Consider the following 23,771-nt stretch of genomic DNA (forward strand, 5'->3'; position numbering starts at 1 on the left):
CAAAAACCCCACAAAAATAGGAGAAAATTAATGCAATGATTGAACAGGGGAGGTTCAGGCTGTTTTAACTTGACTGTACATAAGATCTCCAGTGGCTGTAGGAAATGATGCACGGATTCTTCTTTCCAGAAGTCAAAATAGATCCTGGAGTAATAAACACCCACCTAGGCAGTTGCTAGGCATTTCCACAAGGCTAAGAACTTTGTTCATTCAGCAAGTGATGCAGGAAGGACAGACAACTCTAGGTGAAGCAAGAAGACAGAGATGGGAAGCCCATGTGGTGCAGTCTGAGGTAAACAGATCTTCACTGATCCAGAAAAAAGACAGCTTGAGGAATGTGATCCCAAGGGGAGAACACTCAATCATCATTCAGTACTTTCAAATATCCACTCTCTTTGCAAGACAGCACCACAGTCCAGTTTTCAATGTGGATTTCAAGAGCCCACTACAAGAGCTTCCTAGGACAGAAATCCTCAGAGCCAGGAATCAAGCCAGTGGGAAAACAACTGCCAGATCTGCCTCAGCAAAAATCCTGAAGAGATGAACTGGCAAAGAGAGCTAGGCTGAGGGGGTTGCTCTGTTTGTTAGTAAGCAATCCACACAAAAAACATGGCTTAATTCAGGTCTTTCCTCCTCCCAAGAGGAGGAGGTACCAAACTGCAAACCTCATGGCATATGATGTGGTTACACTCTTCCTGTCAGCTAGACCATCGAAGGAGGGATATTTGAAGCAGCCAGACATTTCCTCTGGGCTTCCCATGCACAAGAGACTCTCTGGTGTCTGCAGGGAGAGGCCAACACAACATCCTTGGGGTCCACTTTCAGCAACACTGAGACTGGACATTCCCAGACATCCCGACTGCAGAGCTCTGAGCGGAGACCGACGTGAACACCCAACAGGGCAGGTCACAAAATACAGTGTGAGTATGAGATGGGGAGTCCCTGGCCCCCAGCCCGAGCTCAGGGAGGCCTGGGCATGTCCCCATGCGAGGCTGGCCTGGACAGTGGCCCCTCTGCATTATGTGGACAAATCCGAACTGGCAGGGCGAATGTGTGCCAATTCAGGGGCAGCGTCATGTGGCCACAGTGGTTTTCATCACATATGAAACACCCTAAAATTGGATTTACCATCTCATGGAACCATGGCCTTTTCCCTCAAGTCTTAAGTAGATCTTATTAAAGAGGAGAAAAAAAAGGGTTTCTTTATGCAGCGGGAGGAGGAGGTAGGGAAAAGGAAGGAGGAAAAGAGAGGGGTGTTAACATTGGGAAACCATGTAACAAGGCAGGCTCTTTCCACAGCAATGGTTGTTCTGGTTTCCCTATTTTAGACGGGGGGAAGGGACAGCTGAAGAGCTATTTGCAATCTAACTTCAAAGGCTTTAGTCGGCTGGGAAGCTAAGTCATGCATAAAAGGATGGTAGAGTGGCAAGAAAATACCCCCTACAGATAAATTAGTCAGGGAATGTTCTCTGCATCTCCCAAAGACTTTCATACAGTCAGACTGGCTTTACCCAGGTAAAGCCCTTTTCAGACACCAGGTTCAGTGATGCAGAGTTCTGGGAACTAACCAACCAAATCCAACAGAGGAACAGAACAGTCTCTCTGAAAAACAGAAAGGCACTGGTCCACATGCAATGGGCTCCTCTGTCATTTTCTGCCACATCAGCTATTGTTTTATTCTAAGGTCTGTCCACACACAAAAGATGCAGAGCTCAAGGCAGCGTCCCCTTCTCTAAAGATACAAGGAAAGGCAAGGAATTCAGAAGAAATCACACTGTACACACAGAACTCATTTCCCAAATGATTCTGTTACACTGGTGTGCAGAAATGCACCCACATTTCTAAAGAAGGTACTTTGCAATCAAAGATAAAGGGAACAGGCAACATTAGATCAGAGTCCACCTAGAAGTGAAAAAAACCCCACACTACCCTGCAATAACTGCATGTGCAGAGTACACAAATCCCTCACAGTTCAGTGCCAGGCAGGAGCTCACATGCCAGCCCCTGACCTCACCCCCATACTTCAACCTTAGGTCAAATGGAGCCATGAACTCAGATCTTGCTACCAAGAGGGCGATAAGAAAGGAGATAAGCATGGAAAACAGTCTAGCTCCCCAGCTGATAGCAGCCTGTTGAAGAATAGGTTGTACACATGCTGTATTTAAACAGTTCTAATCAGCACAACTAGGCCAGTTTGATACTCTTCCCTTTTTACACAGTACTACTGACTGTACCCTGGAGTATCTGAAATCACGTGGCTGTCACGGTTATGGCAGCACTTTCAGTGCCCTGTTCAGTGCTCTCTGCATTTCAGTGTTAGTACCAACAGTGGTTTCATTGGCAACACCTGCACGTCCCCAATGCAACCTGTGCAACGTTGAGTGTCCTCAGAAGGGAGGGCAGAAATGAAGGGATTTGGGGTCTTGAAGGAGAATGGGCAAAAGAAAAAGAGTTTTTGTTAGATCATTCATCAGTCTTATCCTTTAAGGCTCTCCTGCTCACTCCCATCTGCCCTCCACATTCTCTCCTTCCAGCAGCTCTGTTCCAGCCCAGCACCACCTTTTTGAAAAGAAATATGCGCGAGAGAGGAAACACACTATTAATAAGGTCTTTAGGACCTTGTTATCATCCTAACTGCAGTCATGGTGGCCGTGTGGTATGGTTTCAAACAAGGAAACCTGTGGCTTTATGTTCTGGAGACAGCCACCACCATCACCCCAGACAGGACAGTAGGACATCTGCTGCTTTTCTGAATTCCCAGAAAAACTGCTGCAGAGAAGATGGTCCAGCCAGCCCACACCATCTTGACTAACAAAAAGCATTTACCCCCTTTGGACAAAGGCCCCGCTGGAGGTGGCACAAATGCTCTGGGTCTGCTGGGACACAGCCATGGAGTGGCCCCAGGGAAGGGGAGGCTCAGGAGACACAAACCCTCCCTGGCTGTGAGTCCTTCACAGCAGAGACCACAAGTGATGAGTGGCACCCTAATGAGCTTAGCAGCTCCTAATTTCTGAGCATTACAACACAAACCTAACAAGTCCTTCCCAGCAAAGCAGCAGATGCATTAAAACCCAGCTAGACCGCAAGAGATGCTTCACTCTGAAGAGTCTATTTCCAGCAGCTGAGTAGATGTTCTTCCTCAAAAGTAAGGGTGAGGCCAGCAAGAAACAGTTCCCCTTTGGTAACATTTCTCTTCGCTCTGGAGGCAGTTTGAATTTTTCACTGCTTTATTTCCTGCTTAGATTTTTCTTCTCTTGCTGTAGTCAGATTTAACTAAGTGTATGCAGTTAGAGAAGACAGAATCAGGCTCATCAATTGAGGAATGTAACATATTAATTAAAAAAAAAAACACACCACCTTTTCCTAAGACAAAGAGCAAGAAATAGCTCCAAGCTGTGCTTTTTCAAAACCTGCTCAGTGAGGGAAATGCAACTTTTTCTTCCTACCTCTCCCTTTGGGTGATAAAAACATAACCTTGTGGCTGCCAACTGCTGGCTGACCTCTTTTAACAAAAATAATCCCTATCCAGGACATAACATTTCTCATGGCCTTCAAGACCAATCATTTACTATCACACTATCCCCACTGTATGCAAAATAAATTGTAAAACTGCAAGTGTTCTAAAGCACCAGAGTGGAAATACCCCCCAGCTGGGCTGCATTCCCACTGCCATTTGTGCAGGCATAAAATATGCAAAAAAGAGAGGAGAGGTGAAGTGTGCTGATTTCCCCACCTGTCCCCTAATTAACAAGCAGGAGGTTTAAACAAACACATGAAAACACTTTTCACCTCGAACAAAATTCAGCTGTGCACTGCACTGTCACAGGATACTGCACAGGCTCAGATGGGTTGAATAATGGATTTGATGTTTGTGGAAGGCAGGTCCAGCAGCAGCTACTGAGCTGAGCATTGCTAATCTGCTGGTCAGGAGGGAGCCCAGGGGAGCTGCTGCACGGCACCCACTGCAGACACAAAGGAAATAACCCCCGACAACACAGACGGCCAAGAGAGGTGAGGATGTGCCTTTTCCTTGCTTACTCCTGAGTTAGTCTGAAGTGCCTCCTGCTCTCTCTGGCAGCAGAGCTGTAATCAAGCTCTCCCACGGGTGACTGCTCAAGTGGAAGGGCAGCGTGTCCACGGCAGAGCCCTTCAGCAGCAGCCAGCACCAGGTGATCCATGTTCTGTTCCTCAGACCCAGCTCTCAGCTCTTCTAGGCCCTCCCTATGCTGGTGACACTTACTTTACTCACTTCTTTACTCCCTGCTTTAAAGACCTTTGCTAAAGTGCTCGAGATGAGTGAAGCCCTGCGGAAGCTCACAGCAGCACAGCATCACTGCAGACCATTCTTGAGCAGACACAGCTAAACCCCGCTCCATCACACAGCTCTTTATTTGTATTTTTAAAGCAGCATTCCTATCAGACTGGTTCATTAGTTTGAAGTTATATATGAAGTCTTAAACAGGCAGGTTACTTATTTAAAGAGTTTTGTGAAACAGTTGTGAGAAAGGCACAAAAGCAGGCAAACACAGCTCTGTGCTCACGCATTCCATGCCCTGTTCACTGATCCAGGTGGCCAGCTGGAAGGCATGGGCATCTTTTTTATTTTTTAAGCAGTTCTGCAGGAGCAGCTGCTGTGGTGGTTTGCAGCTCACTGTTTATTACTTAGCACCGTTTGGCCTCAGCACCTTTTGAAGCACCAGAGCTGCACACAGTGGTTGTTATATCACCCAGTACCATCAACACATCTCACTGGACGTGGTACTAAAGTTGTGCCTCACTGAAATAATTGCACTTGTGCAGTGTTCTTGATACCAGAGCTCAGTTCAAACGGTAAAAATACTGCACAAACTGACCCTTCTCTGACTGCAGCACATGTGCCTCAGCAACAACCCAAGACAAAGTCATGCAACAAGACTTCCTCAAGCTGAAGCCTGAACACACAGCCCAGCAAGGTTCACAGCTGATTGCTGGTGCCCCCAGCACGATGCCAGCTCCCAGGGAAATTTAAAAGCAACCCCAGCATCAGGACACCATCCTCCATCAGGGCCCTGCAGGGCCCAGGCTGCCCCTTGCCACCAAACCCTCACCACCTGCCTGCCTCTCACTGACCTGGAACACACCTCAGCCTTGCAAATCCATCTGCTGTTAGCACTTTTCTGAGGTAATTTGGGAGACACATCCCACCTGACACTATATTAACAAGCAAATAAATTTGTTGAGATTCCCTTGTCAAAATTCATCCTTTCACACACGTCTCCATGGCATACATTCCACTGGTAGATTGCCCTTCATGTATTACTGCAATTTGAATAATTTCATGCCGTATGAAGGATTTTCATATTTTCCAAGTATTTCTTTTTCCTGACAATAGCGAAATGCTTGTAGCACCATGATAACAGTTGCTCACATTTATCTGCATCCTTCAAAGACAATATTTCAATTATCTGCACTGGAAACTCTCAGCCACATCTGCCGACCAAAATGCCACATTTGGCAACTGCTTAGCAACAAGGACTGGATTGGGAAACAGTCCCCAGAGCCATGTGCCAACATCACACCAGCTCCTGCTTCCACCAAACAACACTGCTATCACCTCCAATAAGTTTATTTTGTTCTGCCTAGGATACACAAGGCACCAGAAATAACAAGCTCCTTTGGGAAAAGGGAAATCTGGAAAAAAGCCGCCTGCTTCAGCAATCCCTCCCCAGGCTCCACGGGGAATGTCTCCCTGGTTCCCTGGTGTGTGATCCTACACCACAGGACAAGGACAGGCCGCTTGGACACGAGCATAAAACTGTATCTGCTCACTGCCAAGCACAGTTCTTGTGGAAAAAATCTGGATATAAGACAGCAACTCCCACCCCACACCACGCACAAAGCAGCAGACATCAGACTCCTTGATCAGGACAGCAGAAAGGCCCAGGAGAAACAAAACCCCATCCATCCTTCTTGTCACCCACCCTGCATCATCCTCATCCCCTTGTTCCTTACGGCTCTGTGCCATTGCACTCAGAGGCACAGGGAATCTGGGCAGTGGCAAGCCTGACGACATCCCACCTTGAATGTTTGAAGGTGCAGGCAAGGAGGTGAGACAGGAAGGACTCAACCTTGGCAAGACCATCTTTGGTTCTCCTCTTCCTCCCCTCCTCACCATTCTCAGAGCCTTTTTCCTAACTTATCTCCCTGACTTACTGCCTGATACAGAGAGAGAGAGAGATTGGGCAAAACGCAGGTGAGCTGGTCAAAGGTGTGTGGTAATTGCACTCAGCACACTGTTATCAACTCCAGAGAAATACACAGTCCAAACACAGTGTTCAGAGCAGCCAGCAGCTCCAAACGCCGCTAACAAGTGCTGAAGTTAAAGGAAAACTGGAAGGTGAGCCCCAGCTGTGTGACCCTTTGCAGGGAAGCCTCCCAAGCACGGGCACTGCTGCCAGCTCCGTGTCCGGGCGGCTTCGGTTCCGGCGCCGCTCTCTGTGCTCAGAGACACCAGCAACTTCCTCTGCTCACACTGCTCCTAGAGCAATGCCCCTGCAGCAGCCAGAGAGCAAACCTGTTCCACCTATTCCAGCCTGGAGAGAAATGAGAAACCTCAATTTGCTGCCTGGCTATTTCCACTTCATGAGGCCTGTCTGCACTTCTGGAAATGTGTGAAAGCAGATGCTGACCTTAATTTAGCACTATGCAAATAAAAAACCATTTTTAACTTTTTTTTTTCCTTTACTATTTTCTTTCTTCTTTGTTTTTTCTAAATATTTTGGTTTTAGGAGCACAAAATGTGAGCAATCTTTCTTGTCATGATGAATGGGCATTTCCAAAAGCAAGAACTGCACTTTCATAATAAATCCTGAGACAGCAGTAACATGTCTGGGTCAAAGGAGCCAGGTACATGATGCACAGAGTTAATGATCTCACAAGTTTCATTTTGAGTTCTGCCCCATCTTCACTAGGTACAAACAAGTACCCCAAACTGAAAATTAAAATTAACAGAAGGGGGGTGGCAAAGTCATGGGCCTCAAAATTGATGCAATATGGAAAAAACATTCTACTGATGAACTGTATCTATTTAGAGGACTCCAGGAAAGGCACCAGCCAGCAGAAATTTGAATAAGAGCTCGTCTGCTCAGTGCTCTGTGTCAGACACAGACACATATAGAACACAGCGGCTGCTCCGGCATCTTCACAACCAGACCCAGAAATTAGTGCTGTTCTGGCGGCTGCCAGCACAATATGTTAACAGCAATTATTTTCTCAATATTTCTACTGATTACCTAACACACTGGCACGTTTTCTCAGTGTCACTGCATGTTGCAACACACGCCGCCATCCAGTAACTTGTCTGCATTCCCTTGGTCACTTTTCACAGCCATCAGATGCGAAATGCAACTGGAATGATAATGGGTTGGAGAAACTGTGAGGAAAATGTGTCACTTGAGTGTGAGGCTTCACAGCCTGCATTTATGACATCTGAACATTCAATATCGTCACGGCTAAATCCTGGGTGTTGTAAAGAATAGGAAGAACTCTGCAAGCAGCAAAAGGAAGATGGACAGTGGCTCTCTGACTGTGGACGGTCTGCAGAGCTCAGAGCTGCAGATATGATTCCACCATAAGTTATGTGCTATGGTTAAACACTGTAATTTGGAGCTAACTTTGCAATGCAGGGGCATCTACAGATTACACAAACACAAAATAAACAATGCTCTACCTATTAACAAGCAGCTCAAGTATACACAGCTAGTCCAGCAGGAACTGAAAATTTACAGAAAGTCACTGGTGGAGAAACAGAACAAACTGAGCTAGTGGTGAGAGTATTGTCAGCAACAGTGATTTGTAAAAAGGAACGGCAATGTCAACTCTATCAGGTATGCAAAATGAAAAAGCCTCAAAGCCTTGGCCTGGTGTGAGAGCAAAAGAACCATTCAGCCTCCCAACCACAGCCTGCTTTCTATTTTTCAGTTACACTCCAGAGCATTTCACCATTTCCAGCTCTGTTATCAACCAGAGACACATTCTCTCACTCTACTGGAGTTGTTTGGTACCCCCAAAAAACCAAACCACAAACAGTCAAATATTTTTCCATTCAGGTTTCCTTCCCCCCACAAGCACACACGCATGAGGGGTGTACCATCAGGAATGCCAGGTGAATCCTATGCAATACTGCTCTGAAAAACTGACACTGGGCTTGTTACCTCTTGCTGCTTCCTCTACTGAACATTTGTCTGGTCAAGCCCTCTGCTCTGCTAACCACTCTGAAAGCACTCCAAGAATCAAATGAGAGGCAAATATAAAAAGTCGAAAGTGAAATACAACTTAGCAAAAAATGAACAAGACTCTTCTGCTTCATATAACTTCTGTAGGAACAGCAGGTTGTCACGTGGTAAATGAATCAGTGTACAAGAAAGCAAGTCCCTGCCTGTGGTCTTCCAGCATCAATTCTGAAAAAAGAGGTAAAATAACAACCTGCACTTCTGGGAGCCTGGACATCCTTGCCTTGGTCAGGTTACTCAGTGTTCCTGGGAGGATGCAGGGCTGCAGACAGCCTGCTCCCTCCTTGGACTTAGTGACTGAACAGATCACTGAGCTCTCAAAGGGGCCACTGCAGTGTCACATTTAAATCACCTTTTGAGGGATTCGTGTGCTGCCTTTCTCTTCTGAACAAGCTTAAATTCCACAAGATCCCCTGAAGTTCCTGTGGCTTCTCGCTGCTGCTGTGTGTGGGTCAGGGAGGGCAGAACTGAACCCACAGCTTAAGCAGTTCACTCTCATTTTAATTTCACAGGTTTAGCATGGCTGGTGTAATTCACATGTAAAACCACAGCAGTCATCCAAATCTCTTCTGCCTGGGCATTGGCTGGCTGCATTTCTGGAAATTCATGGTCATAACATGATACCTATTTTTTGAGTTTCCATCAGGAACCGGTTCTGTCAGGCATGATTGCATTTGCAAGAGCTCAGGAGGCAGGAAAATTTGAAAAAGTGTTTATGAGACTGGGTATAAATCACAGCTTTCAGGTTTTTCTCCCTTCTTCAATTAAAAGACTACATTCAGAGCAACCATTTCCCCCATCTACTCTCCCCATCTCCCTCCAGAAATGATGAATCCCACTCCAGCTGTAAACTGGATCCCAGGTGTATCCATATATATTATATATACTAACAGCTACTTATGGGCATAAGGGCTCTTGCACAGTTACTGTGGAAACGAAGCTATCAAATTTCCTGGCTCTTAAGGATCTACCTTCTCAACCTTAATGTGCATTTACCTTGAATAAATCACTTCTGAGCTCTTCAGCCCAGAAACATCCCTCAGTAGAGTAAGAGTGGGTTCACCTTTAGGAGGCTCCATGTAACTCAACAACAGTGACCAAGGGGCTGCCTCCAACCCACACAATCCACGGGTGGGAGCAGGAGAACATCCTCCTGCAGGCACAGATGGACTTGCTCCTGTTCAACTCAGCTCCAAGGGACATCAATTGCCCCTGGGGCAACCACTGCAGGTACTGCTGGCAGGAAAACCTTCAACAGCTCCCCTCATTGCCTGGACAACACCTGGGCTCTGCTTTGTCTCACCAGAGTTTGAGCAACTAAAGGCTGAATTTGGCTCTGCAGGAATGGGCAATCATTTAGCAGCTACTGAAATAATGCCCAGTCTGGATGGGGATGCAGCAGCTGGAGCCACACAAGACACGAGGCAGTGTCTTGAGGGGAATGTCATCACGTCCTGCTAAGGCTCCACAGGGACAATACGACACTTCAACAAAAATCTCTTCTAGTTCTGGCCATGACCACACAAGAACCCAAAGATGCTTCAACACAATGAGCAAATTGAGCCCAGATGTAACCTCAGGGACTTCAGCAGAGCTCGTTGTAGTGCTGAGCCTGACCCACCTTGTCTGAGTGTAAGCACAGCTGGGAAAATTCTCCCAGCTGTGAGAGGACCCACAGCTTGTGTGCATCCACACAGCTCGTCCCAGGGATGCTGATGCTGTCCTGCAAGAGGCACCTTGGCACTCAGCACAGCATTAAAAACATTCACAACAGCCAGGTGAGACAGCTGGTGACACAGTGGCCTTCAGGGTCTCTAGGGCTCTAGAGCACTGTGTAACTTCCAGTTTGCCCCCCAAGCCATTTGCTAAAATTCTCAGCAAACAGCAGGAGAACTGCTCTCGCCTCATCCACACTTCAGGATCTTTATTTTATGATGATCTTTGGCGTTTTTAAGGCACCCCTCCCACCTCAGTGCTTAGCCAAATTACCAGGAGGACAGGAGACTGCTGATCCCTCAATTAAAAACTGCTTTTGTACTTATAAATCTGGAAAAATACCACCATCAACCATACAGTCTTCCTATTACACACTGGCCATGCACACAAACTGATACTTTCATAAGCTGAAACACGAAAGGCATCATCAATATACAATAAAATGACTGGCTGCAATCCTGTCACCCTCCCCAGCACAAAGGCAGGGCCTCTTCCTGTCAAAAGCCAAGCCAGAACAAGACCTGGCTCAGATGGGATGTCAAAACGTCAAACTGTACATACTTAACCTTTGCACTTCCGAAACAGCAAAGATCCTGTGAAAAGAAATTACTACAATTCTTTCCTTTTTATCTTCTCAAGCACATAGGAAGGAAAGTTTGTACATTGCTCCCTCAAAAATTTCACTTCATATAAAAGTGCAGCTCAGCTTTTTTCCTATTGTTTTTTCTTTGCCATCTTCAAGTTTCTTGAAAAAGCCCTCTGTGCCCTGCCTTCCTGTTTGGCAGGTTGTGTTGTTTGGGAAGGATCCTTTTCCTGCCCTTACCTAGTACTACCCACATCTCACTCTTCCACCTCTCAGCCTGGTCCCTTGGCTAAGCTTAGCTGGACTTTCTCTGCAGACCTTAATCACTGCTCTGAGATTAGCTGGGTTAGGTGCTGCAGACAGATGCAGAGCCCGTCCTCTCCCACACCCAAAATCCCTGCCAAACTCTGGCTTAGGAGTATCACACCGGATCTTGAAATCAAACTCCAGGGTCTTGCAGGATAAATCAGAGCATTTGCTGGGCTTGGCTGTACCTCCTTTACTCATGGCAAGTCTGGAGGTGGGTTAATTTCCTGACGATTTGACAGCACTTCACCTATAAAACAGATGCTACTGTATCAGCAATCATTGACAAAAATCGTGCTTGTTTTGATGGGAAACAGGAAAAGGTCCTCCAAAAGCACTGTTCGTCTCAGGAAAAACTTCCCTGTGACTTTGCTGGCATCCTCATGAATGCTCTGACTTTCCCAGCTGGAGCACCCACCCAAAGAGAGCTGGCCTGGGGCTGCTCTGACCCTTGAAGAGCTATATATTAAGTAAATAAGTTCTTTATTGCTTCCTTATGATACCTAATGTGCCTTCCCTGCACTAAGATATCACCCCTGCTCTGCTCCCCAAGCCACACAGTCACTAGAAATATTCGTGTCTGCCTTCCCTCTGCTTTGCTGGAGGATTCTCTGAAGGACTGGAGTTGAATAGTGGTATCACAATAGGCTGAAGCTGGAGGTTCAGCTTTCCAGCCCTTACACAGACTCAATGCCCCTCTCTAACTCAGTTGGAAAGCTGCAGCTCAAATTTCAGCCTATGTTAAGTCACTGTTCAGCTCTTGCTCTTTCAGCCAAAGAGAGGGAAGCCAGAAGAGCCTTTTTCTAAAGCAAAAAACTGTGTGGGGAGAAGGGTGGGGAAAGGAAGCAAAAACACATGGAGATCGTTTTTTCTGCATCACAAGGAGCAATGAAAGGCGCAGGCAACTTTTCAAACATGTCAGAATAGCTTAGTGCGATTTGTAACCAAGAGGAAGTTTGAATAAACAGCTCCAACAACAAACATCAACTTTTTGGGGGGAAGGAGACAAATAAGGCAGCAATGACCTGCACGGAGACCCTGCTACCACCCTTCTGACTTCTGCAGAGGATTGAGGCACTTACATAATTTTGTATCACAGAACCATCCATGTGAACTTCTGACACCAGCACCTCATTAAGGGGAAATAAAGACTTGAGCACGCTGCTGCCCCATATCACAACCTACAATAGCACCTCCCAGCCAGTCCCCCAAACCCAGAGCCAGCTACAGAAGTGCCTGACCCCACACACCATGCTGGCACCTACCCATCTCCCTAAACACACTCAGAATTGGCTGCAACTCACTTGCATGAGTGCAAGGACAGCAGATACAAACCCAGAGAGGCAAGGAGATGAGGGATGTTTTCCTCACCAGTTTGTAGTCAAACTAAGAGTGTCCCCTCTTAAGCCTGCCAAGACTGGAGCTTAAGGAATCAAAACTCCGTTGCTAATTAACACATCATCAAGCCCCACCAGCCAGAGACTTGCCTCCCGAGAGGGGAGTCTGGGCCAGCCTGGATGATGAATGAGAACTCAAGCAGCTGAACTGTTTCAAGGCTGAACTGGCAATGCAAGGACAAGCAGGTTTGGAAAGGCAAGCAGAAAAAAACCAAAATATCCAGCACAGTCACATTGTTTTCACTATTTAGCACCCAGACCTGCACTGTGTTCCTGCTGCAGAGCTTTCCCTCCCAGGGAAGCATCCTGCAAAGCCCACGGCTACGAGAGCAGCTCCTCCTCTCCCAAAATGCAGCCACTTCTCTGGTAAAAACCTCACAACTGCAAACCACTGGAGGGAAATCCATTCTGCCAGCTTAACCCCAATAAACTTTCATGAGTAAATTAAATTGATCTATCACACTCGGGACATTTACACAAGACCAGCCCTCTTGACTGCAGCATTCTTGCACACCAGGGACAGCAGTTTCATCTGCTTCCATGACCATTATAAACATTGAGGAGAAAGGTCTGGCATTTGCAGAGATCTGTATTTCGACTGTTCCTTGACACAGCACAACGGGACCAACACATCCACTGCAGTGATACTCACATTTGTTGCAACAGACCTCCCAAACAGACACACCATGCAACATAATTCCTGTCTGCTGGCACGGCTCCACACTGTTCAGCTCTCTCTCCCCCTTCAGCTACAAATGCCCCGGCAGAGGCAACAAGCTTCACTGTATTAATTGGAAGACTCAGTGGAGCACATCCCCCACAAGTCAACCACCTCCCCCTTTCCAATACTCACTCCCTCCCAAGCAAAGTGAGTATTAAAACCCAGCAACTGTCTCCCGTTGGAAGCAGATGGCAGGAATAGCTGGAGAGCTTTCAAACACCCTATACACTCAATACTTCTGTGCAACATGAAAGCCCCGTTGAGCAAGTGTGTGCCTGCACAACACACCCCTGCTCAGGGACCACAGCAATGGCAGAAAGTGCTCCATTAACTCCTCTAGTGGCTTAAGTGTCAACACTCAGGACATTCATACAGCCCGAGCACTGGCCAAACTTTGGTGGCTTGTGCAGTCCTTGAGCTCTCCTGAAGCTATAAATTGCAGCAGGCTGGTATTATAAATAAGGAAAGCTGGAGACTGCAAATTGATTAAGACCATTACATTGTGTCACATCTAACTCATTTCCAGCTGGCTCGAGTAAAAGGAAAAGCCACCAGAAACCCTACGCTCTGATGACACAAAGACAAGTGCAATTCCCCACCCTGTCCAGCTCTGGGGACACATGCAAAGCTTCATAACTCAGCTCCAGCTCACTTACCTCGTCCATTTTTTCTGACGTTGGAGTCTGGTCACCAGGCACCATCTCTTTAGCCTCCAGGGTCTCAGTTTTGGAGGTCCTGCTCAGCTGATCAATGGGAGTCATGCTGGCCTCCGATGTGCCCCGGGAATTCTGACTCAGAGAAGCTGTCCCAGGGATGGGTTCATCATCATCAGAGTCAGGTAAGGGCGTGGGGCTGATGTCCTCCAAGCCCGTGCTGGAAGGGCGCGAGGAAGGCGTCTGACCCCTGAAACCAGGCTGAGAGTTTGAACCGTATGTTGGGATGGGGGAGAGCTGGGAAGAAGAGGAGGAAATGGGGCTACCTTCCATTCGGATCTCATTATCTGAGTCATGCTCGTTAAGAAAGGGTAATTTTGTTCTCTGCTCTTTTAAGAGCATCTCAATCCTTGAGTCTAAACTGTTATGCTGCATCTCAGCCTCCATGGTGGGGGTGCCAGGGGTCTCGCTCCTCTCTGGAGTCTGAGAGAAGGACGCTGTGGTCGGTTCAGGAACAGAGTTTGAGTCGGGCAAGGGCGGAGGCTCCTCTGGTTTCTCCTTCACTGGGACAAAATCGATGCTCGGGGGGGCAGGGCTGCTTTCCACAACCATCTCGGTGGGAGGTGGTGCAGGTCTCCGGTACTCTGTCTCCCTGGAAGTTTGGGGAAATGGCTGCTCGTCGGATTGGGGAAAAACAGCTGGTGCTTGGTATGGGGAGAAGGCAGATTTATAGCTCGAAGAACTAGAGTGGCTCAGGGGAGGAGTGTGAGAGAACTGAACTGGCTCCTGCTGATGGGATTTGAAGGTACTGAACTGATGCTCTGTGCCTCGGAACACCCCGGCCGAGTTGTGCAGGTAGTGGTGTCCCGGGCGACGGTTGTACGCATCCGTAAACTTCGCCTCGTGCCTCCTGGGTTTGTACCCACTGTCCTGCCCAAAATGGTACACGGGCGTCGTCTGTCGGCTGGAGTAGCTGGAATCCTGCGAGAACGGCGTCCCCAGGCGTGGGGTGTGGGGTGTCCCTTGGGACTGGGGGGTGAATTGGCTGTAGGAGTTTGGGGTGTCTTGCCGACAGCTGGAATAGGCTGTGTCATGGGAAAAGGGCGTGCTGCTGTTTGGGGTAACGGAGGATCCCACGGAAGAAAGGGAACTGTCCTTCAGGCGCTTCAGGGAGTCCGTCAACTGTAACAACAGAAGAGAGAAAAGCACCTAAACACACACTTTTATAAAGATATTTGTCTAATCTGGTTTTCAGAGGAGTACCCAAGAGTTCGTGCTGATTTCCAGGGCAAAAAAGTAAATAGGTTACAGCATCCCTGAAAACACAAACCATTATCCATTACTAACAGGCCCCCTTTGATTTAAGTCAGGCAAAGAGTAACTTGTCTGCAAGGGGAGGAAGAAGAAAGCAGATACAAGTTTCCCTTGTAAGCTACCCCCAGGAGCATCAGGTGAACAGGAGACTGGCAAACCACTTTCAGCTGGAAGAGTTCCAGTCTGTAGCAACTATGTAATGCTTCTTTAAACTGTGAACAGGGAAGAAAGAAAGAAAAGTCTGGGATGTGAAATTGTCAATTTATCTTTTTTTTTTTTTTGTGATCAAAACATACAAATGAGTGAACTGCCGGGGTGCAGCAAACCTATGCAGCAGAGCTGGCCCACCATCCTCCCTACCACTCATCTGTAACAAGGGAGAAGGCTACACCTACAAAAAGCACAAAAAGTTCTCAACTGCCAGAAAAACACCATTTCAAAGCTTTTCACAAAGACAAGTGCTCAGAGTGCTACTGACTATGGCATTTGAAACCGAAACCCTACAAACCTACAGAGCAGCCAAGTAATTGCTCTGCAACTCATTTCACAGGCACATTCAGGGGGTTTCTAGGAGCAGCCCTGCTCCTGCTCAGACTCTGCTGAGTCATAAACACTACTCCTGTACACTTACCATCAGCTCCAGAATCAATTTTCCCTCATGCAAAGCAGGAGCTCAGTGAGAATCCTCCTGGCAGCAAGAGAGGATGGACTGAGCTCCAGCTGCCCAAAAGCACACCAGGATAGTCAAGTGGTGAGACCTCTTAAGCACAGGTAGGCAGAGACGTGTAAAATGACCTGCTTGGAACATGCCAGCACCATCAAACTCAAGCTGAACTCTCACCTGCCTGCTATGTTCACACGTCTCACCCACTCAGCAGTGTGGATTTGCTCTCAGTTTGACCCCCTGGACACCATGACCAGAGAGACATCAGGAAAGTTTCTTCCTCAACTGTCCTAAAACCCACAGAAAGGAGCAGGAAGCACGTGGCTGGTTCTTAACAACATCCACACTGCTGCACCTTTAGTGTGGATGTGCTGTGGAGTGTTTTTCAGTGGGGTTTGTGTATGGCCTGGAGGCAGGGATTTGCAGAACTGTCAGATCTTTGCTGCTCTCCATGAGAGGAGGAGCAAATGTCAGGAGTAATTTAGTGAACTACAACATCGAACAAGTTTGTTGGCAGATTCTAGTGTCAAAACCATGATGCAAATAGTTAAAAGTTACTCACAAAGCAATAATTCTGGTGGTAATTGGGGGAAAAAAATCAATTCAGGACAATAATATAACACATGAACAAAATATCAAGAGAAAGAATCTTAAGGATAATTACAGCAGGGACTGCTTTGGGTGATACCATCAATTAAGTGTTTTGTTGTTAACCCTGAAAAAAAAGAGTAAGAACAAATCTGCCCATTTTTATTTGAGATGTGGAAGCAGCAAAAATGAGCAGTCAGGGTCTACTCATAGCAGAGCTCCCAGAAAAATCACTACTTGCCTCCCTCCTGCCTTTAAAAGCACCTTGCTGAGAAGTAAGGAAGAACCAACCTTTTTAAGATTTTGTTCAAAGGATACCAGGGTTTTGCCTTGGTGCTGTTGGGGTGCTTTGGTGGGAGGAGACATTTCTTTTTTTCAAATCAATGGGATTTTCATGTTCAGTGTACAGCTATTACCTGTCCTGAGAAACCCTTGATCACAGAATTAACAAAATCAAGGAATTTTAAGAAGTTGTATGAGTACAGAGAAGTAGAGAGAAGAAAAAAAAATCTTTGCCAAATCTCTTTCAAATGTGATGTCTTAAAATCAGTCCTTAAGTTACAATGAGGAGCCAAAGAACATTTAGACAAGCCAAAGAGGCTGCTGACTTCACACAAACAGGCTTCCCTTCCCCCTGGCCCTCTCATCCCAGTGGGGTTCACAGGGAAGCAGGTAATCGTGCAAATCCATGTAGAGAATTGTGCCCTAAATATCAAGGGATCCCTGGAAACCCGCAGGAATTCTGTCCATTGCTTTTATTAAAAGCTGATTCCAGCAACTAATTAAGATTCTGGAAAATTGATGCCACTATTGAAGCTCAGACACCTTCCACCTCTCAGCCTTTAAGCAAGGCTGAAGTCCGTGCGCGCTGAGGATTACGCACCACAGACGCCAGGCCAAATGTACCACTGTAAATCATTCCCCTGACTTCAAGGGAATAATCTCATCTCAGGGACAGAGCTGATCCAGTCCTAACTGCAGGAATTTCTAATGTTAATAGGGCACGTTCTGTCGGTTCTCTAGGCATTTTTCACTCAGAAAGACAAAAAGCACCTCCCGTGCAAAGCAAGCACACGTCAGCCACGTGCTCCACACTCAGAGGTACATTTGCTATGGCAATTATGAGCAAGTTCAATTTAAATGTGAATTAGTAACATCCACTGGAAGTACAGCGAGACACAAAAAAAGCTAAGCTAAAAACGTTAAAATGCTAATGTTAATGTTTGAGATGTCCTAGGAAGTTTTTCTTTAAAAAAAGCCAAGCACACCTACCTGGAGAGCTTCATTCCCAGTTGGGGACACGTCCTGTTCAGTGCCTACAGGGAGGGTCTGAGGAGTGTAAAGACCATTAACCAGCAGTTCATAGAATCTCATGCGGGTTTCACCTGCACAGATCACAATGCAAGAGCTGATTAAACAGAAATATCACAACCCATGTAAAAATACACATTCTTGACACTCACATGACCCTGCTACCACTCCCAGCCCACTGCATCCACGCAAGAGAGGAGCAGCTATCACCTCGGAGCTCGCAGGGATGGTTTTTAAACAATCTGCTGGGCAAGTGAAGTCAGACACTCCCTTCTCCAGCCAAGACAAGGAGGTTTCTAAATCCTTTTTCCTCTTCTCAGCCTCCTTGGCAGCTCTGCTCTTTACCATGCTTTCTGGAGCGCAGCCCTTTCCCTCCTCTCCAAAATGCCAAGCAAATAGCTTGCAGATTTGAGAAGTGAAACTCTCACCCAAGGGAGAAGCCTCTGCCAACACCCAGAGCCACTTCAGAAAGCTCTCCCTACACACCTTGCTCATGAGAACTGCCTGTTACTAATGCAAACACAGTGAGTGCATGGGAATGCTGAGGACAAAACCGTTAATCCTGTCTTTCCAAAAAGATACCAATTAAACATTTTTTTCCCCCTAGTTTAAGGAGAACTCAGTGGCATCCTTCAAAGAATAAAGCCAGAGAAGCAAACTGTCCCATATAGTGCTACTGAGCCTCAGCCTTTTCATTCCTAAAGTCTACAAAGACCCAGTTTCTTAATATTGAATTTTTCATTACTACAAAAACTTAATCCTTCTTATTTTGCAGTCTGTAAGAAATCTGTCATCAGCTTCAAAGGCAACAGAATCAGCCCCTGAACTGTCAGAATTTTGCTCTGAAAGATAAATACATAGAAAAATGGACAGACCTGGCACCTGAGCCCAGAAAATTAATTCAAGCAATATCTCCCCAAAACCAGGACTACTTTTATGAGAAAGTCCTGCAGGATCACACCACAGACTCCCTGGGAATCACCCTGTCCAATTCAAAAACAAAGCACCCCTTAGAACAATTCTGTCCTGAAAAAGACTTATTTGTCTTGAACAAATGCTACAGATGAAGTTATTTGGGTATCAAATCTCATTTAACAAAGTCCTGAGCCTCATCCTCAACTATGTAAACTGTTTAAGTTCAACCAAAGTCATGACAAAATAGATCTCTTCACTGCAAGAGTCTGAAGATAAGCTTGAAATATTAACCACCCACACATGACACTACAACGCCAGGGACATGGAAGCGTTAGGCTTATTTTCACTTGTTCTTAAAAAAAATTTAAAGCAATTGTTACATAGTTTTTCCTGGATCCCAAACATAAGGCAGGAGAAGTTACAGTTTCAAAGAGGTTTATGAATGTGAAATGATTCCTAGGTACTGCTCTAAGACAGGTAATTACTACTTATGTCCAGTCTGTAGATGGATAAACTGAGCCAGAGAAGTTTCTTTAAACAATCCTGTCTCAGATGAGGAGACTGGATTTATTAGTTTCAGATTCCCAGGCCTATGCTCACACGAGACAGATAAAAATGACACTTTCACTCCTAAAATTTATTTTGCTACACTGTGAAAACAAAGTTTTTAACATACCTTTCATTGTCTAGCACAGCAGAATACTAGAAAGAGACGGTGAAGATGATACATATATATTTTAAGCATGTCCTAACCTGCTAATGCTATTTTAGGAATACCATTTTTACTTGATTCTGACAGATTATAGCACATTGACAGTCCTACTCTTTTAGAATGAAAGAGAGGCAACTTTGTGAAAAAAAAAACAAAAAAAACAAACAAAACAAAAAAAAAAAAAAAATACATTACAAGCATAAAGCTGGCAAACAAAACAGCAATGCAATTTGAACCTGACTTCAGCATTTTCTCCCAGGAAACAGAAGCATAAACCCCTCCTCATTTCCCTGAGGTGCTACAAACTTTCTGGAACAGCTGCCTGGTCAAGACTTGCAGCTTAGTTTATAAATGGAGGAGAACAAGGAGGAAGGCAGTATAATCAGCTTGTTTAAAATGATTGTCATAAAGACATCCATCACTTACAAAACAGCGTGAGCTTTTATTATTAAATCTGCAAATGGTTAATTTGTCCTTAAATGTGATTTTTACCTTTACATTTCAAAGCAAGCAAAGGAGCCTGTCTGTAAAAATTATTGACACTAGGGTTTCAAAGTATACACATGTAAGGTCAAGCCTAGCTCCCAACAGAAAATATTATACTGCTACTGTGATTTTTCTTCTAACAGTGGTCAGTAATGTCAATAAACATCCTGTTCTACTCTATCACATGTGGCACACCAACTGCTGTGTTGGTTGTGCACTAAACTGTTGAGACCTTTAAACACAGAACAAAAATATCAGCATTTTAAAGAAAATGGTGTTAGTGATGTCTTTTTCCCGAGGAAGAGTGCAGCAAGCCAGTTTTAAACTAGAAATGCCACCTCTGGAATGCAGAAATACAATCACCAGCTGCTCCACACCTCCTCAGTCTTAGACATTTTCTAAAATTCAGGCAGATTTTAGCAAAGCCGTTTCAGTAGCATGCTTGGAGAAGAGAGAACAGACCAAAAGCAATGCCTTCACACTTGCAGAAACTTTATTGGGCTTCTGAGGGCTCGGGAGTGGGGCTGGGAGCTGGCTCCTCCAGCACAGGGAGCCGCTGTCGCTTTAAGAGCCAGTCTCACACTTACACACTCGCACACACTGACAAGTGCTGTGTGTGCACTCTGCTGTGCCAGCCCCCAGCCCGCTCTAAGTATCAATGAAATGCCAGGCACGCAGGGGACAGCACCCAGCCCTGCTGCTGCCACCGGAATCCACACATTTGGGCCCCAGGAATCACCGGGACTTGCCAAAAAAAACCCAGTTTGCAAAACGCAGGTGCCACCGGGTCCAGCAGCGCTGGCAGGTGGCTGAGAGGCACCAGCGTGGGGCAGGGAGATGGGGGACATGAGAGAGCAGCGAGCAGGGACAGGGACGGGCAGGGGAGAGGCAGGGGACAGGCAGGATGGCAGCATTTTGCAAATTACAGGGCTGTCTCTTAGCAACAGACAACACATTTGGCTCCACGTGACTCGCCCAGGCCCCAGACACCAGACCCGCTGCCGGCTCCCTTCGTATTTTTAATCACCAAGCCCCTGCCCTCTGCAACAGCCTCTGTGGTGGGAGTGGGACAGGAAGCAGCTCAGCAAACCCCAAACGAGTGAGCCCCAAACGTGCCCCCTCACCTTTCGTATCCAGCTCCACGTGGATGATGTTGCCCATGACAGAGGTGTTGTGAAGGTGCTGCACAGCCTCCCGGGCACCCTTGACAGTAGCAAAGATGACTTTGGCAATGCCCAGGTGCTTCTTGTTCTTGGGGTTGTAGAGGATCTCCACCTCTTCCACTTCGCCGTATTTCTTGCACATGTCGGCCAAAAAGTTTTCACGGATGTTGTCGTTCAGCTTGGCAAAAGTGACCTGCTTGGGAGGCACTGGCCCCACGTAAAATTCATCAATCTGGAAAGGGGCACAAGGCGGGGAACGATAAAAATAATCGGCGTTGTAAATGGGTGTGGGGGAGGGCCTAAGGATGGCACGGGAGGGAGGGGGTTAAAGCACCCTGCAAACTTTGGGGGGAAATAAAAACCTCCAAGGCTCCGGGTGAACCTCGGAGCTGAGCAGAGGCTGTGCCGCTGCAGCCATTCATTGGAACCGGCTCCTTTCTGGGCTACAAAGATGCATTTTGAGCAGTGCTGTCAGTGGAGAGCCCCTCCTCACTGCCCCCCGCCCCAGAAGCCCCAGCTCCAAAACCTTCAAGTGATCTCCTTAGACAAATGCATTGATTTCTTGTTATTCTCATAAAAGAGGATTATCGTTAAATAATAAGTTTGCCAAATAACAATGTTAATAGGAATATGACTGTCATTTAAACGGCCCATTAAACTATTTGGAACTCAGGCTTCCCTCCCAGATAAACAAGTTTCCAGAGCTAAAGCCAAAAGTCAGGGCAGTACCTTGAATTTGGGGACAGACAGCTCCAGCTCCTTAGTTTTGGTCCATATTCGCCCTATTCTGGGATCCCTGACACAATCCACAGGAGCGATCCCCGAGTTCTGGGAGAAGGAGGAGGAGGAGGAAGAGGAGGAGAGAAAACACAGAAACAGCAATAACAAGACTTGAAATTTAAGACAAAAATAAAAGAAAAAACAAACCCTAAGGAAGCACGGGCTGTCTCAAGGGAAGGGGAAAGTGCACACATACACACACGTGTCAAATTGCAATACTGCTGGGAAATGCACACAGATTGGAAACACAGAAAAAAGCCGCAGGTTTGTGCTCCTGACAGTTGAATACACAGTGTCAGGTGGCTGTAACTTTGGTGCCTGTGCATGTCCCCCCCAGACCCCTCTCCCACACACAAGCGGCAAGGATTACCACGACCCGGAGGGACCCCCAGCCCCCAAAACGCCGGTGAGACGGAGGCTGCTGGGGAGAGACACGACACAATGGGGGAAACCCGGGAGCCCCCCACTCACAGGCATGCTGAAATGTTGCCCATCGTAACGGTAGAGTTTGTGCTGTCCTTTTTTCAGAGCCGGGTCAATAATCAACTTGTAACTTCTCCAATGGTGATTTCTTTTCTCGACAGAAGTGCTGGCTTGCGTGCTGTTCTCCATTCCGTTGATCCAACCTGAACGCGGGGAGGGGGGGGGTGGGGGGGAGAAGAGAGAAAGGGAGAAGGGGAAAAGAAAAAAAAAACACACGAAAAAACGTAAAGTTAAAAAAAAAATTCAACAAAGACCTCTTCGTTTCGGTGTGTTGCTTTTTTATTTTTTTTTTTTTTAACGAGCCGCCCGCTCTACACACCCAGGCAGGGAGGAAATCCACGGCGAAACGAGCCCCAAAATGGGGGAATTGCTAACCGGGTCCCCCCCCTCCACCCCAACCAGACAAGAGGCAGAAAGGGAGGAGGAGAAGAGGAAAAGGAAAAAAAAAAAAGGAAAAAAAAAAAAAAAAAAAGAAGAAGAAGAAAAAAAAAAGACCCAGTCTCACTTGAACTCTGCTTTTTGCCATGATCTTCAGGGTGCTTGGCTTTTTCCCCCGCCTTGGTCTCTCGGAAAGACATCGCGCTGGGCGGCCGATCGTCTCCGGGCGGCGAAAGGCGAGCTCCCGTCTCACATGGGGCCGGTTACCGGCGCGGGCTGCCCGCCAGGCTCCTGCCTCCCGTTTTCGCGAGCCACCACATATTGTGTGTGCTCGCTGCTGGCGGCGGCCGGGATCCCACAATACACCGCTGCGAGCGCCGCGAACGCCTAACCGCGCTCCGCCGCCTGCACATTCACGGCGGCCGCGCCGCGCAGCCCCCGGCCCGCGGCCGCCCGCCGCCGCCCCGCCGCCGCCGAGCGCCGCCGCATGGGCCGCCGCCGGGACGCGCGGGTTTTTTTTTCCCTCCCCGCCGCGGGGTTAACGGCATGCGGGGGGGCGAGTGGAATCTGCCCGCTGCATTTACCTTAGCGCAAACTGTTTCTAAACAAGATGGACCTATAGGTGGGACAAGGGGCTTTTTTTTTTTTTTGGCCTTTTTTTTTTTTTTTTTTTTTTCCTCTCAATCTTTTTTTAGGGGAAGACTTCGGCGAGCCCGGGCGACCGCGGGGGCGGGTGGAGCGCGGACCCGCCGCGCTGCTGCGGCGGAGAGTGCGGGGGGGGGGGGGGGCTGGTAGGGGAGGGTGGCGACACACGCAGAGAAGGGGGGTGATGAAGGATGGGGGAGAAGCTTTGCTTATTAAAGGTCCGGAGCCCTCGTCAGCCAATCAGCGGGGAGGTTCCATTTTGTTTTCGGTATTAAAGGCGGGCGGCGCGGTGCCCCCGGCGCTCGGCGGGCGCGGGGCCGGGCGGAGCGCGGCGGGCGCATGGCGCGGCCGTCCCGGGGCGCGGGGCCGCGGCGCCGCGGCGGCCCCGGCAGCGGCCACGCCATTGGCTGGGGAGGCGGCAGCGCGGAGGGCGCAGCCAATGGGAGCGCGGCTTCCATGGGGCCTGAGTTATTAGACGGCGGGGTAAAAGCGCCGCGCGGCAGAAGCCAAGGAGAGGCCGCGGGACCCGCAGCCATTTTTCTGCAGTGGAGCGAAATGGCCAACTGGGCTTTTCCTTTGTTCCATAAAGGGGGATCCGCCATGTGAATCCACACCACGCGGGGTGGTGGGAGCCTCTAGCACGGTGCCAGACGACTCACTGAAGAAGGAGGATATTTAAATATATA

The 23,771-nt window shown here is 47.6% G+C and overlaps 1 protein-coding gene across 2 annotated transcripts in view; it reads right to left on the bottom strand.

Annotated features, from left to right (window-relative positions):
- SETD1B (SET domain containing 1B, histone lysine methyltransferase) overlaps positions 1–23,402 on the bottom strand; it is a 47,914-nt gene extending 24,512 nt beyond the window's left edge. For both annotated transcript variants that reach the window (XM_066331676.1, XM_066331675.1), the window contains exons 1-6: positions 22,568–23,402; positions 22,051–22,205; positions 21,529–21,627; positions 20,761–21,031; positions 17,485–17,597; positions 13,650–14,828 (exon numbers count right to left, since the gene is read on the bottom strand). In XM_066331676.1, coding sequence (XP_066187773.1) covers positions 13,650–14,828; positions 17,485–17,597; positions 20,761–21,031; positions 21,529–21,627; positions 22,051–22,205; positions 22,568–22,640 — 1,890 coding nt within the window. In that variant the 5' untranslated portion in view covers positions 22,641–23,402. The remainder of the gene's footprint in view (positions 1–13,649; positions 14,829–17,484; positions 17,598–20,760; positions 21,032–21,528; positions 21,628–22,050; positions 22,206–22,567) is intronic.
- Positions 23,403–23,771: the final 369 nt, after the last annotated feature.

This window comes from Sylvia atricapilla, chromosome 17 (assembly GCF_009819655.1).
Source record: "Sylvia atricapilla isolate bSylAtr1 chromosome 17, bSylAtr1.pri, whole genome shotgun sequence".
Lineage (NCBI taxonomy): Eukaryota > Metazoa > Chordata > Aves > Passeriformes > Sylviidae > Sylvia > Sylvia atricapilla.